We start from the raw sequence: 15,449 nt of genomic DNA on the forward strand, positions 1-15,449 counted from the left end.
AGCACTTTGGGAGACCGAGGCAGGTGGATCACGAGGTCAGGAGATCGAGACCATCCTGGCTAACACGGTGAAACCCCATCTCTACTAAAAATACAAAAAATTAGCCGGGCATGGTGGTGGGTGCCTGTAGTCCCAGCTACTCGGGAGGCTGAGGCAGGAGAATGGCGTGAACCCGGGAGGCGGAGCTTGCAGTGAGCTGAGATCGTGCCACTGCACTCCAGCCTGGGTGACAGAGCAAGACTCCGTCTCAAAAAAAAAAGAAAGAAAATGGGTAATTATAGTAGTATTTCCTATTTCCAGAGAGGCGCCTTCTCTACTCAAGAACTAGGGACACATCCTAAGGGGAGCCTCCTTTCCCTCTCCTGGTTCCAAGCAAGACATGACTTGGCTGTGCAATTGGAAACCCTGGTCCCTCCTCCAGGAAGCCTTCTACCCCCCAGCCCCCACTGCAGGCTGGTGAGGGTGCTGCCTCTGTGCCCCTCAGCCCTTGGCACTTGCCCTTGCTATTGCACCCCTGCCATGACCTCTCCAGGTCAGGGACAGCATCTGTCCCCAGCATCACCCGGCACATGGCCTGCACTGAGTAGCTGTCAGTGAAAGTTGGTGAATGAAGGCATAAATAAATGAAGTCAAACTCTGTATTAGGCCTTCTTGCATTGCTATGAAGAAATACCTGACGCTAGGTAATTTATAAAGAGGTTTAATTGGCTCACAGTTCCGCAGGCTTTTCAGGAAGTATGGTGCTGGCATCTGCTTCTGGTGCAACCCCAGGAAGCTTAAGATCATGACATAAGGTGATGGGGAACCAGTGTATCACATAGTGAGAGCAGGAGTAAGAGAGAGAAGGGGAGGTCTTAGACTCTTAAATAACCAGATCTTGTGTGAACTAAGCAAGAACTCATCACCAAGGGGATGGTGCTAAACCATTCATAAGGGATCTGCCCTCACGACCCAATTACTTCCCACCCGGCCCCACTTCCAACATTGGGATCACATTTCAACATGAGATTTTGAGGGGACACACATCCAAACTACAGCAAATCCTATTGGGGGCAGAAATGAATCTGCCATAGATAGGCCACACCTACTATGTGCTGACATGATACAGGGAGAGGAGTATCAGGAATGACTGTTGGGGATCCCTCTGCCATTCTCCCAGCAGACATCCCCAGGATGAGCTGAGGGGAATGCAATGAGCAGGCCAAACTCTTCCCAAGCTGTTTGACCACACCCACCTACCCCAGCACTCTCAGCCCCTGCCTGGTGCCCTGTGCTGAGCTGGGTGAGGCTGGGGAGACTAGTGAGTGAGGGCTGCCCTGCCCTTTATGAGCCCACAGTCTTCTGGTGGAGGAACACAGCAACTTGGAGTGATTGGTGTGGATGATGCAAAACCAGGGACATGGGACCCAGAAATGGCCCGAGCCAGCCTGGAAGGCCTCTGCCCTGGGCCCCAGGTGGCTGTTTGCTGGACAACTCTCCCCGCAGCCTGCCCCAAATAGCTTATCTTCGTCCCTGAAAATGGTGCTCTCGAGTTCTATCCTTTCTAGAGCGGGTCCTCCCAGGCTTCTCTTCCTGCATCCTCCTCCATCCATCAGTCCTGGATAATCAGAGCTCCCGCTTAGTGACACTTTACCGTGGGTGGAGCCCCTCATTTGATCCTCAAGCCCCCGAGGTGGGTATTATACCTCGTTCGCAGACAAAGGCTCAAGCGAGGTCAGTCTTAAGTTGCTGCCCACTGACCCGTCAACCAGTCCTGTCCTTGCGTCTCCATGGCTCAGGTCAGGGTTATCCTATCTGCTTCCCACCTCTCTCCAACACATGCACTCCCCAAGGCAGGCTCCATCACCGGGCCCCAGCCCCTGGCTCTCTCCTCCAACGCGGCTCCCCAGCCGGCCTGTAAAACCCAGGACAGGCTCCCGCCACGCCCTCGGCGGTCCTCAGGCCTTGCCGGTTGGGAAAGCCCGCCAAGGGCGACGGTTCTCCTCCAGCCCCACAGGCTGTGCAGCTCCGGCCATGAGTCTCCCTCAGGTCTCTGGGTCAGCGGGCGCCCCAGTGCGTGCCTCGGGGCAGGGATCCCGTCTTTTCACTACTGTTAGTAACAGCTCGCGCGCGCTGCTTCACAGCAGGTTGGTGAGCCTACTTTTAGTCTTCCCATCGACACCCTTAGATGGCAGTTGTAACCTCCCTACACACAAGGAGCTGCTATACATGGTTCCGGCTTGACGCGGACACCTAGGTGACACTTGGCGGCCAGGCCGGGCAGACTTCCGGGTGGGTGAGCCCTGGCGCTGTGCGCAGCCATTCGCTGCGTTGAAGCAGTGCGCATGCGCACTGGACGCTTCTTCCCAGCCTCCTGACTACAATACCCAGGACGCACCCGGCCCGCCGCCTCTCGGAGCCCTTTTCAAACCGACCAATCGGAAGCCCGCGTCTCCCGGAGCCGCGTTTAAATCCGTGCCGGAGGCGCGTCCTGCATCGTCTGCAGCTTTGGGTAAGGTGGGGTCAGGGTAGGGGACGAGGCTTGCCCGGTGGGCCAGGTGCGGCGCGGTGCCCGCCGTTTTCGGGACGGGGAGGGGCCGCGCCCCGCCAGGAGCCGGGCCTGGGTTCGAGCAGGGGTCACTGAGGCCCCTCGCGCCGTGGTCGGGGATGCCAGGAGGTCCAGGGCTGCCCCCCAGGCAAACAGAGCCCCCAACACTCTGGCCCAGAAGCCGAGAATTCCGTTATCTCGTCCAATAGCGTTCGGGCTGACTCCTGGCCTGGCGGCACTCGGCCCCTGGGGTCCCCTGGGATGCGATCATTTCAGAGCGGCCCCCGCGCCGCCTCTCCCAGACGTGGCCGCGGCCTTCAGCTCTCTCTGCCTCTGTGAGCCGAGGGCTGAAGGAACCCGGAGCCCCGGGCCCTGACACGCACTCACCTTCTGGCCCCGTTCCACCCTGCAGTGACTTCTGACAGCTCTCTCCATGGAAGGAGGCGGCGGCCGCGATGAGCCTTCAGCCTGCCGGGCAGGGGACGTGAACATGGATGACCCTAAGAAGGAAGGCAAGTCCTTGCTGCTGTGGCGCTGTTGTTGTTCAGGACGTTCAGTAGAGATGGAGTTTGATTTAATGTTTCCCTGAGAAATTGTTTCTCAGGTGCTCGACTTGTACTCTGCACCTGTGAAACACATGCCATCTGCCTTCGTTTTCTAGTTTTCTTTCACCTCCTCCACATTTTAAGTTTCATCACAGCCAGGATTCTCATCAGTTTTATTTAGCACAGTGCTCTTATGCCCTGAACAGTACCTGACATTTTGTGGGCTCTCAAATATTTATTGTATTGAATTCGATGTTTCCTTTTTTGTTTGTCGCTGGTTTCTGTTTGCTAAGACTTGTTTAGGATCTTTGAGACCATGTTAATGAGTGAGCCTGGCTCCAAACTCCTTTCTTCTTGTATCTTTGCCTGGTTTGGGTATCAAGATGAGGGTACAACTTCACAGAATGAGTTACAGGCCACACCCTCTTTTTCTCTCAAAGCGTTTTTATTTATTTATTTATTTATTTATTTATTTATTTATTGACGGAGTCTCGCTCTCTCACCCAGGCTGGAGTGCAAAGGCGTGATCTGTACTCACTGCAACCTCTGCCTCCTGAGTTGAAGGGATTCTCCTGCCTCAGCCTCCCTAGTAACTGGGATTACAGGCACCCGCTGCCACACCTGGCTAATTTTTGTGTTTTTAACAGAGACGGGGTTTTGCCATGTTGCCCAGGCTGGTCTTGAACTCCTGAGCTCAGGCAATCTGCCTGCCTCGGCCTCCCAAAGTGCTAGGATTATAGGTGTGAGCCACCTCACCCAGCCTCACAAAGCATTTTGACATCCCTTTATCCTTCGGTTCTCACACTACCTAAGGATCCTTTCTTTTTGAAACCAAGTCTCACTCTGTCTCCCAAGCTGGAGTGCCATGGCATGATCTTGGCTCACGGCAACCTCTGCCTTTCGGGTTCAAGCGATTCTCTTGCCTCAGCCTCCTGAGTAGCTGGGATTACAGGTGCCCGCCACCACGCCTGGCTGATTTTTGTATTTTTAGTAGAGATGGGGTTTTACCATGTTGGCCAGGCTGGTCTCAAACTCCTGACCTCAGGTGATCCACCTGCCTAGGCCTCCCAAAGTACTGGGATTACAGGTGTGAACCACCGTGCCCAGCCCCAAGCATCCTCAATGCCTCCATTTTGGAGGAACTGTCCTAGAGACTTTACAAATCAATGTTGCATCTTCATATCTAGAAAGGTGCTTGCCTCTGCTCCCCTCTCCTCCTTCCTGTCATGTCCTTCCTTTCAAATATGTCCCTTCCATGTGCATACTGCACCCCCTGCTCCTTTTTGAGGCCTTCCCCACTTCTGTTGACCTGGCTTCATTTCCTTACTTTTCCCCTGTCCACTGGATCATGCGCATCCACATACAGATAATGTTCCCTTGTCTCACTTGTCACCACGTCTCCTCCGTTGCCTCTCCATTGCTGTGTTTCTCCTTCCAAGCCGACCTTTGAGAGCTTTCTCACTTGTTACGCCATTTTTTTCCGCCTCTCAATCCCTCCCATTCCGGCTTCCGTCCTTACCACTCCATTCAAGCTGCTTTCATCAGTCGTTGACGACTTCCACATTGCTGAATCTCTTGTCACTTTTCTATCCTCAGTCAGCTTTTCAGTAACATTCGTCCTTCTGGAAACTTCCCTTGCTTGGAGTCCAAGACACTCTTGGTTTTTTCCTCCTGCCTCTCTGGCCGGTGTATCTTTTCTCTGTAGGGGCTCCTCCTCCTCTGCTGTCGTCTGAGGCTGATTTCCCCAAGACCTGCTCTGGGACCGCTTTGTGCTTTCGCCCTCAGGGCGGTCAGCATTCCCATAGCTGTACAGCATATCTGCTCTCTGCGGCGCCCAGGTTTTGTCTTGAGCGCAGCCTCTCCTCTGAGCACTGGGCTTGTATATTCACCTGCCTACTTGGCGTCTTCACATGCACGTCTCATCTCAAACTCAGCATGCCCCCTCTGCATCTGCACACCCTATTCTTAACCTGTTCTTTTTGTCTTTCCCATCACCCATTTTATTTCTCCATTTCACCCAGCTGTCCAAGCTGAGAACCTCCTACATTCATGCCATCACCAACTACCGTCTTCTCCACCTTCAGAAGATATCCTGAATCCATCTACAGACTCTCCATCTCCATCCACATGCTGCTGTCTGGGTCTCAGCCACGCTGTCTCACCCGCTTCTACTTCCCGTTAGCTAATATGTGCATTTGTAATGTCAGGGGATATTACCTGCTTCCTTTTGGATACACTTTCTACACAGTAACGTCACCTTTTAAAAACACAAGTTAGATTATAAAGCTCTTTTCTTTTCTTTCTTTCTTTTTTTTTTTTTTTTTTTTTTTGAGACAGAGTCTCACTGTTGGCCAGGCAGGAGTGCAATGGCGCGATCTCGGCTCACTGCAACCTCCGCCTCTTGGGTTCAAGCGATTCTCCTGCCTCAGACTCCTGAGTATCTGGGACTACAGGCGCCCGCCATCAGGCCCGGCTAATTTTTTTTTTTTTTTTTAGTAGAGATGGGGTTTCACCGTGTTAGCCAGGATGGTCTCAATCTCCTGACCTTGTGATCCGCCCACCTGGGCCTCCGGAAGTGCTGGGATTACAGGCGTGAGCCACTGTGCTCAGCCTTTTTTTTCTTTTTGAGATGGAGTCTCGTTCTGTCACCAGGCTGGAGTGCAGTGGCACCATCCTGGCTCACTGCAACCTCCGTCTCCCAGGTTCAAGTGATTCCCCTGCCTCAGCCTCCTGAGTAGCTGGGATTAAAGGCATGAGCCACCATGCCCAACTAAGTTTTGTATTTTCAGTAGAGACGGGGTTTCACCATGTTGGTCAGGATGGTCTCGAACTCTACCTCAAGTGATCCACCTGCCTCAGCCTACCACTGTGCGGGGATTACAGGCGTGAGCTACCGCGCCAGGCCTAAAGCTCTTTTCTTAAAGCCCTGTAATAGTTTCCTGTCCCACTTTGGAGAAAATAAAAGCTCCTTGCCACGGCTTGCAAACCCTCTGTGATCTGACCCAACTTGTGTTTTCACCTCCTCCAGCCACTCTGACTTCTGACCTGTTCCTCTCATACACGCTTTGGTATTTTCTCAGAGTTGTTCCCACCTCTACATGTCTCTCACCGCACTGCCTGGGGCACCCTCCAGGGCAGACTGCATGTACCCCAAGTCTGCCTGGCACCTAGTGAAGGGTGTGGTCTGTTGTGGGTTCTCATGTGTTTGCAGGATGAGCAAGTCAGCCACCCCGGGACCCCTCGGAGCCAGTCACAGAGCCTGGAGCAGAAGACTGCTTCCCTGAGTTCTGGTCCTGGATTCTTTTTCCACGGCAGACCGTTGGAAGTTTCTGAAATTGACTTCCTAATTTAGAGGTGTAAAAAGTGAAATGTCTCCCTCTCTATATCTCTTAGTCACCTACTTGCCCCCTCCAAGGGCCATCGATGTCATCAGTCTCTTGGGTGTCCTTCCAGACATAATTTGTGCAAGTGCAAGCCAACATGCATAGAGTGTTGCGTCCCCCTTTCCATATAGCATGGAGAGCCCTGTCCTGTATCTTGTTTTTCAGGCTTAATTTATCTTGATGAATATTGTGTGTCAACACATGAACAGCATTACTAGTTTTTGTACCTATATAGGGTTCCACGTTGGGGATGTGTCATTCATCTCATCTGCTGTGGGTGAACGTTTAGTTTGTGCCTAGTGTCTTGCTGTTACCAATGATGCCGCAGTAAATAACTGTGGACACCGCATAACTGCACAACACATTGCTTTCCACACCTGTGAGTGTCTGTAGGATACACTCGCAGAAGTAGACTTGCTGGGTCGAAGAGGGTGTGTGTTTCTTACTTCGATAGGTACTGCCAGGCCCTCTAGAGAGCTGTGATAATTTACACCTTCCCCAGCAGTGTAGAAATTGTCCCTTTCCCCACAACCTTGCCTATAGTTCATACATCTTTGAGTTTTCCAATCATAGGTGAAAAGTGCGTTCTCAGAGTAAGTTTATTTTTAATTACTTTTTTTTTTTTTTTTTTTTGAGACAGAGTTTCCCTTTTGTTCCCTAGGCTGGAGTGCAATGGTGCGATCTTGGCTCACTGCAACCTCCCCCTCCCAGGTTCCAGCAATTCTCCTGCCTCAGCCTCCCAAGTAGCTGGGATTACAGGCATGTGCCACCACGCCTGGCTAATTTTTTGTATTTTTAGTAAAGTTGAGGTTTCACCATGTTGGCCAGGCCAGTCTCGAACTCCTGACCTCAGGTGATCCACCCACCTCGACCTCCCAAAGTGCTGGGATTATAGGCAGGAGCCACAGCACCCAGCCTCATTACGCTTATTTTTGAGTGAGGCTGAACTTCTTGCCATCTATTTAAGAATGTTTCGGCCAGGTGCGGTGGCTTACGCCTGTCATCCCAACACTTTGGGAGGCCAGGGTGGGCGGATCACCTGAGGTCGGGAGTTCGAGACCAGCCTGACCAACATGCAGAAACCCCGTCTCTACTAAAAATACAAAATTAGCCAGACATGCTGGTGCATGCCTGTAATCCCAGCTACTCGGGAGGCTGAGGCGGGAGAATCGCTTGAACCCGGGAGTCAGAGGTTGCGGTGAGCCGAGATCGTGCCATTGCACTCCAGCCTGAGCAACAAGAGTGAAACTCCGTCTCAAAAAAATAAATAAATAAAAATAAAAAAGAATGTTTTATTTTATTTTCTGTGAACTTTATCTGTATCCTTTTTTTATCTTTATTAGATTATTAATTTTTTATTACTTTATAGATACACTTCATGAATTAGCCCTTTATGAAGTGAGTTGCAAATATTCTATTCCCCATTTCTTGTTTAACTTATTGTGATTTTTGCCACACAGAGATGTTACAAATTTGAATGTTTGAAGGTCAATCTTTTATTTTTTATTTATTTATTTTTTGAGACACGTTCTTGTTCTGTTGCCTGGGCCTGAGTGCAGTGGCGAGATTGTGGCACACTGCAGCTTTGACCTCCCAGGCTCATGCGATCCTCCTTCCTAAGCCTCCCTAGTAGCTGAGACTACCACACTCAGCTAATTTTTGTATTTTTTGTTCAGACGAGGTCTCCCTATGTTGCCTAGGCTGGTCTCAAACTCCTGGGCTCAAGCGTTCCTCCCACCTCAGCCTCCCAAAGTGCTGGGATTACAGATGTGAGCCACTGGGCCCAGCCGATCAATATTTGGTAGCTTCCAGTTTAGTGTCATAGTTAGAAGTCCACACTCCCAAGTTACAAAAGTTTCCTCATAGCTGATTCTTGTTTGTTTAGAGCTTTGTTTTTTTTTCCATTAAGTCCTTGATTTGTTTGGAATTTGGCCTGACGTGGTGTGAGGCATGGACCAAACTTAGTTGGCATTTTTCCAGATGATTATGTAGTTTATTTTGATACCATTTTTTCACTTTCCTTCTTTTTTTTTTTTTTTTTTTTTTGAGATGGAGTCTCGCTCTGTCACCTAGGCTGGAGTGCAGTGGCGCAATCTTGGCTCACTGCAAGCTCCGCCTCCCAGGTTCACGCCATTCTCCTGCCTCAGCCTCCCAAGTAGCTGGGACTACAGGCGCCCGCCACCACGCCCGGCTAACTTTTTGTATTTTTTAGTAGAGATGGGGTTTCACCGTATTAGCCAGGATGGTCTCGATCTCCTGACCTTGTGATCCACCCTCCTCAGCCTCCCAAAGTGCTGGGATTACAGACGTGAGCCACCCTGCCCGGTCTACTTTCCCTCTTTATTTGATATGTTACTTTTATGATATGCCAAGTCTTCTTTATATCCATTTTGCATATTTCTTGTTAGGTTTGTTTATCGTTATTTTGCATCTTTTGTTGCTGCTAGAAACGAAGTATTTTCTTCCATGTTATCTTCTAATTGTTCTTTGTAGATATGAAAGCTGTTGATTGCTCTGTAATGATTTTGTCCTTAGCCATGTTCTTTTATCCTTTTACTACTTATAATAGTTTTCAGTTGATCTTCTTGATTTGTTTCTTGTGTCTATAATCATGGCATCTATGCAGTGTGATCATGTTACCTCCACATTCCTTCGTTTGCCTGATTGTGTTGCTTAATGTGTCCAGAACAGTGTTAAGAATAGTGCTTGGAGATGTCATTGCCATGTGCCTGGCTTTAATGGAATTGCTTCTTTGGTTTTTCATTAAGTCCGATACTGGGTTATGGGTTAATTTCCAAGTAAATGGTAGTCGTAGGTGCTATTCATTAGCATTTCTACGTGTTTGTCTTCTGGGCGAGTGATAGAATTGTGCTCCCTGTTCACTTGAAATTCGGTTGGCTCAGGTGACTCAGTTGGCCAGTGAAACGGGAATGTTGTCATGTGTGTCATTTCTGGGTGGAAATCTTGAAGAACCAGTGTGGAATTGGTTCTTTTCCTTCCTGCCATGGAGACCAGCGTTGTTCCTGATGGTGGAGGCTCCATCAGTTGGGGTCCTGGAGTGAGGAGGCCAGGGAGCAGGGCCCCAGCCTACCCCTCTGCAGACATATATTTTGAGTGAGAAATATACCTTTGTGGTTTTTGGTTTGTTTTAAGACAGTGTCTGTTGCTCTATTGCCCAGGCTGGAGTGCCGTGGCTCAGTCGTAGCTCACTGCAGCCGCAAGCTCCTGGGCTCAGCATCCTGAGTAGCTGGGACTACAGGTGTATGGCACCATACCCCGCTCATTTTTTTTTTCTTTTTGTAGAGACGGGGCCTCGCTATGTTGCGAGGGCTGGCCTTGAACCCCTGGGCCTCAAGTGATCCTCCTTGGCCTCCCAAAGTGCTGGGATTACAGGCACAGACCGCCATACCTGGCCTACCTTTGTTGTTTTAAGGGTTGTTACTTCAGCATGTTAACCTATCCTAACTGGTAAGATCAATTTGTTCCTGTCTTTAGAAAGAATACTTCTGACGTTATCCCACTGAACCTAATGTTGGCTTTGGGTTGAGACGGGGATTTCCTTGTATAATATATCTATTACTTTCTATTAGGAGCCTCTAAAATCAAGAATGTATGTTATATTTTATCATATGCCCATTCAACATATGTGGAGACAATCATGGTTTTCTCTTTAGCTCTAGTAATAAAATGATTATATGAGTAGATTGTATGAAATGAAACCATCTCACAGTCGTGAAATGCAGGGAGCTTGGTCATATTATATTATTACCGCTTTAATGTTTGCAGGATTCTTTTTGCTGGTATTCTTGTTAAAGAGTTTTATGTTAGGCCAGGTGTGGTAGCTCATACCTGTAATCCCAGCAGTTTGAGACCAGCCTGGGCAACACGAGGAGACCCCATCTCTACAAAAAATACAAATATTAGCCAGGCATGGTGGTGCGTGCCTGTGGTCCCAGCTACTCGGGAAGCCGAGACAAGAGGATCCCTTGAGTCTAGGAGTTCGAGGCTGCAGTGAGCTATGATTGCGCCACTGCAGTCCAGCCTGGGTGACAGAGTGAGACCCTGTCTCAAAAAAAGAAAAAGGATTATTATGCTGATGTAAGTAAGGCTGGTCTTTACTTTCTTTATTGATCACTTTATAGGTTTTTTGGTAACATACTTACTTGCCTCGTGGAAGTAAGTTGGAAAGTTTTTAATCCTCTGGAGTGATGTAAATAGTATTGGAATTATTTGTTCTTTAACGTTTTAATACAATTATCCTATGAATCTAGTTGGGGCACTTTTTTGAAGAGGATAGCTCTTTAATAAATTTCGCCAGTTATTTTATGATTATTGAAGTATTAAGATTTTCCCTGTCTTCTGGAGTCAGTTTTATAAATAAGTACATTTAGACAATTTAAATAAAAAATAGACTGAGTGCGGTGGCTCACGCCTGTAATCCCAAGGCCAAGGTGGAGGGATTACGAGGTCAGGAGATCGAGACCATCCTGGCTAACATTGTGAAACCCCGTCTCTACTAAAAATACAAAAAATTAGCCGGGCATGGTAGCACGTGCCTGTAGTCCCAGCTACTCAGGAGGCTGAGGCAGGAGAATCGCTTGAACCCAGGAGGCAGAGATTGTAGTGAGCCGAGATCACACCACTGCACTCCAACCTGAGTGACAGAGTGAGACTCCATCTCAAAAAAATAAAAAGAATATACCAAGTGCAGTGGCTCACGCCTGTAATCCCAGCACTTTGGGAGGCTGAGGCAGGTGGATCACAAGGTCAGGAATTTGAGACTAGCCTGGCCAACATGGTGAAACCCCGTCTTTACTAAAAATACAAAAATTAGCCCGGTGTGGTGGCACGCGCCTGTAATCCCAGCTACTCAGGAGGCTGAGGCAGAAGAATCTCTTGAACCTGGGAGGGGGAGGTTGCAGTGAGCCAAGATCACCCCACTGCACTCCAGCCTGGGCAACAGAGTGAGACTCCATCTCAAAAAAAAAAAAAAAGAATAAATAAAATTATATTTTCCTAGAAAATTATCTCTTTCAGCCAAGTTCTTAGGTTTATGTGCATGAAGTTGACAGATATGCTTATGGATCTTTTCATTCCCTCTCTGTGTGGTTATTTCTCTTTTCTTTCTTTTGTGCATTTGTTCTAACTTCTCCTTGATTAGGTAATTAAGAGTAATTGATTAATTAGGACCAAATTAGGATATTAGTATATTTTCAAATTTTATGATTTTTGAGAAGCGTGCTGTGTTGTTATTTTTTCTATTCGTTTATTTTTTTGAGACGGAGTCTCACTCAGTCGCCCAGGCTGGAGTGCAGTGGCGTGATCTCTGCTCACTGCAAGCTCCTCCTCCCGGGTTCATGCCATTCTCCTGCCTCAGCCTCCCGAGTAGCTGGGACTACAGGCGCCCGCCACCACGCCCAGCTAATTTTTTGCATTTTTTTGTAGAGACAGGGTTTCACCATGTTAGCCAGGATGGTCTCGATCTCCTGACCTCATGATCCGCCTGCCTCGGCCTTCCAAAGTGCTGGGATTACAGGCGTGAGCCACTGCGCCCAGCCTGTTTTGTTTTGTTTTGTTTTTTTGAGACAGAGTCTTGCTCTGTCACCCAGGCTGGAGTGCAATGGCGCGATCTTGGCTCACTGCAACCTCTGCCTCCCAGGTTCAAGCAATTCTCCTGCCTCAGCCTCCCCAGTAGCTGGGATCACAGGTGCACACCACTACGCTCGGCTAATTTTTTTATTCTTTGTTTTTGGTAGAGATAGGATTTTGCCATGTTGGCCAGGCTGATCTCGAACTCCTGACCACAAATGATCTGCCTGCCTCAGCCTCCCAAAGTGCTAGGATTACAGGCGTGAGCCACCTTGCCCAGCCTTCATTGTTTATTAAGATAAAAACATTTATGGAAGAGCTTTATAAGCTTTACAGTATTGAGTAAATACTGTATTTCAGTGCATTTTGATAAATATTTGCTAAGTGTCCAGGCCCTTAGCTGGACATTTGGGAATTTGGGTTAGTGTTAGACACTGTTACCTTGGAGGAGCTTATAGTCTAGTTGGGGCCATAGAAGGGTCAAGAGGCACTCACAGAGGCTAGTGCAGTGGTAGAAGTGAGGTCCAGGCACTGCGGGAGCCTTGCGGGGAGTTGGAGGAGGGAGCAGGTGCCCCTGCAGGGGGACCCACTAACCCGGAGCTTGTGATCTGTTTTAGAGGGAACTGGGCAGACAGGGCCATGCCAGCTGTGATAGGATTATGGATGGGGTGGGGTACAGAGTACATTTTATCTGAGGGTTCAGGAAGGACTCCAAGAAGCAATGGCGGTCAACGAATTCTTATCGAGTCCCTACTCTGTGCATTTGAGTAATATTAAATTCATTGTTGAACTATGAATAGATGTTTTGTAGCTTGTAAGAGGGGAATTTAATTCTAGGGGAGCTGAGGCAGGTGGTCTTTTGAAAATGTTCTATACCTGGAAAATGACTTATCTCTTCTTGAAAAGCTAGTTGAATAAGTCAGTGAATGCATTTTAGATTATATCTTAAAAGTACGGACCTAAGCTTTTGGGTGGCTTAGTGAACATAGAATGGCTGATGCAATTTCTTTTTTTTTTTTTGAGACGGAGTGTCTCTCTGTCACCCAGGCTGGAGTGCAGTGGTGCCATCTTGGCTCACTGCAACTTCCGCCTCCTGGGTTCAAGCGATTCTCCTGCCTCAGCCTTCGAGTAGCTGGGACTACAGGTGTGCGCTACCATGCCTAGCCAATTTTTGTATTTTTAGAGAGACAGGGTTTCACCATGTTGGCCAGGCTGGTCTTGATCTCTTGACCTCGTGATCCGCCCGCCTAGACCTCCCAAAGTGCTGGAGTTACAGGCGTAAGCCACCACCCCCAGCCGGCTGATGCAATTAAAAAAAAAAACTGGCCAGGCATGGTGGCTCACGCCTGTAACCCCAACACTTTGGGAGGCCACTCCAGGAGGGTCACTTGAGGCCAGGAGTTCGAGACCAGCCTGGTCAACATAGCAAGACTTCGTCACTAGAAAAAATTTAAAAATTTTTTTAAAAAGGAAAAAATATAACTTAGAGCCCCCTATGAAAAACTAAATTAGCATCATGACAGGATACACTTTGGGGAGTGAAATTTCATAGTACCTTTATTTAATTCCAAGCTGTAGAGCCTGGTAATATTTTTCTCTTTATCAGCTGTGCCACTAAAATAACAGTGGATTTTTTCCCCCTAGACATTCTTCTTTTGGCCGATGAAAAATTTGACTTCGATCTTTCATTGTCTTCTTCAAGGTAAACAAATGAGTTTTCTTCCCTTGCCTTGGGCATAACCACATTCAGTAAAGTCTTTCCTTTAAATGCCAGTGTTATGAGTTATTAATCATTCTTTTTTTAAACAAATAGTGCAAATGAAGATGATGAAGTCTTCTTCGGACCTATTGGACATAAAGAGAGATGTATTGCTGCCAGCTTGGAATTAAATAATCCAGTTCCCGAACAGCCTCCGTTGCCCACATCTGAGAGTCCCTTTGCCTGGAGCCCTCTGGCCGGGGAGAAGTTCGTGGAAGTGTACAAAGAAGCTCACTTACTGGCTTTACAGATTGAGAGCAGCAGCCGGAACCAGGCGGCCCAAGCTGCCAAGCCTGAAGACCCTCGGAGCCAGGGCGTGGAAAGATTCATACAGGAGTCAAAATTAAAAATAAACCTATTTGAGAAAGAAAAGGAAATGAAGAAAAGCCCCACGTCTCTTAAAAGGGAGACATACTACCTGTCAGACAGCCCCTTGCTGGGGCCCCCTGTGGGCGAGCCTCAGCTCTTGGCCTCCTCCCCGGCCCTGCCCAGCTCTGGTGCCCAGGCCAGCCTCGTCCGGGCACCGGGGCCTCTGCACTCTGCTCATGCTTTGCCCAGGGAATCATGCACTGCTCAGGCTCCAAGTCAGGCAGCGACTCAGAGGAAGCCCGGGACCAAATTGCTGCTGCCTCGAGCGGCCTCTATTAGAGGAAGAAGCATCCCTGGGGCTGCGGAGAAGGTAAATGCCACAGCAGAGCGCCTGCCTGGGGGAGCCACCACTCCTTGCCCCCCAGCCCTCTCACAGAAGCCACATGGGGAAAGCCCCGGAGGTGGCAAGGCTCTGAGTCCTCCAAAACACAGGGATGCGGAGTCCAGGAAAAGCAGTCACCAATAGGGAGCTGATGTGGGGGTGACTTGGGTAGGGCTGGGATGACTTAATACTTCTTCCTAAATTCCATCTGAAGTCGTTCCTTTTGTTTTATTACAATGCTGGATATACCACACAGTAGGGATTTCATTTGCTTTAACAAGCAACTTCTTCCAAAAACTCCCCTCCTCTGCAATAGCTGCTAGTCAGCCTCCTTGACTGTGCCTCAGTTTACACTGCATTCCTCCTGGGCATTGAGTGAGGTGAGCTTTCCTGGGTGGTGGCAGTTGACAGGGGTGCCTTTGGGTGCAGTCTGCCAACTCTGGGACACTGAGGGTCCTGGAGGTCTGGGGGAAAGGTGGGTGTGAGCACAGGGCTTGCTGCCAGGGCTGCCCGATCTGGCTCTTGCTTGGCAGAGGCCGCAGAGAGGAGGACGGAGCGGGTAGGAGCCTCAGGGCCCACCCTGCAGCCCGTTCCCAGCTCTGCCCCCTCCCCTGGGCAGCACGTACAGAGGAATGATCCTGGGTGGGGCTGTTGGGAGGTGCAGGCAAATGCAGAATGCTCAGCAAGGGCCCAGAAATTCCTTTACCCCCACCAAGCCCATCTCCTGAGCCACGTGACTCCCTGTGGTGAGAGCCAAGAACAGAAGCCAGCCGAGGTGCAGCCGCCACGCACTGCCCTTGACAAGAAGGTATGCCCGGCACTGCCACCCCGAGTAGCTGGGGCCTGTCCCTTGGTCCTGCAAACTCCTTTTTTTGGAGCCCGTTTGGGATGTAGATTCCTACTATGATGTTTGCAAAATGAGAGTGGGATGGGTCTTGCTGTGTGGAGCACACGT

At 49.2% G+C, this 15,449-nt stretch overlaps 1 protein-coding gene across 2 annotated transcripts in view; it reads left to right on the plus strand.

The window, feature by feature from the left end:
• The first annotated feature begins 691 nt into the window (after window positions 1-691).
• GTSE1 (G2 and S-phase expressed 1) overlaps window positions 692-15,449 on the plus strand; it is a 37,504-nt gene continuing 22,746 nt past the window's right edge. Inside the window, exons 1-4 of one of the 2 annotated variants that reach the window (XM_054469461.1) lie at window positions 692-2,491; window positions 2,940-3,039; window positions 13,689-13,746; window positions 13,858-14,482. In XM_054469461.1, coding sequence (XP_054325436.1) covers window positions 2,961-3,039; window positions 13,689-13,746; window positions 13,858-14,482 — 762 coding nt within the window. In that variant the 5' untranslated portion in view covers window positions 692-2,491; window positions 2,940-2,960. Of the gene's footprint in view, window positions 3,040-13,688; window positions 13,747-13,857; window positions 14,483-15,449 lie in introns of both variants that reach the window. The other variant, XM_063662749.1, reaches the window with a different exon arrangement.

Source organism: Pongo pygmaeus, chromosome 23 (genome assembly GCF_028885625.2).
Source record: "Pongo pygmaeus isolate AG05252 chromosome 23, NHGRI_mPonPyg2-v2.0_pri, whole genome shotgun sequence".
Taxonomy (NCBI): Eukaryota; Metazoa; Chordata; class Mammalia; order Primates; family Hominidae; genus Pongo; species Pongo pygmaeus.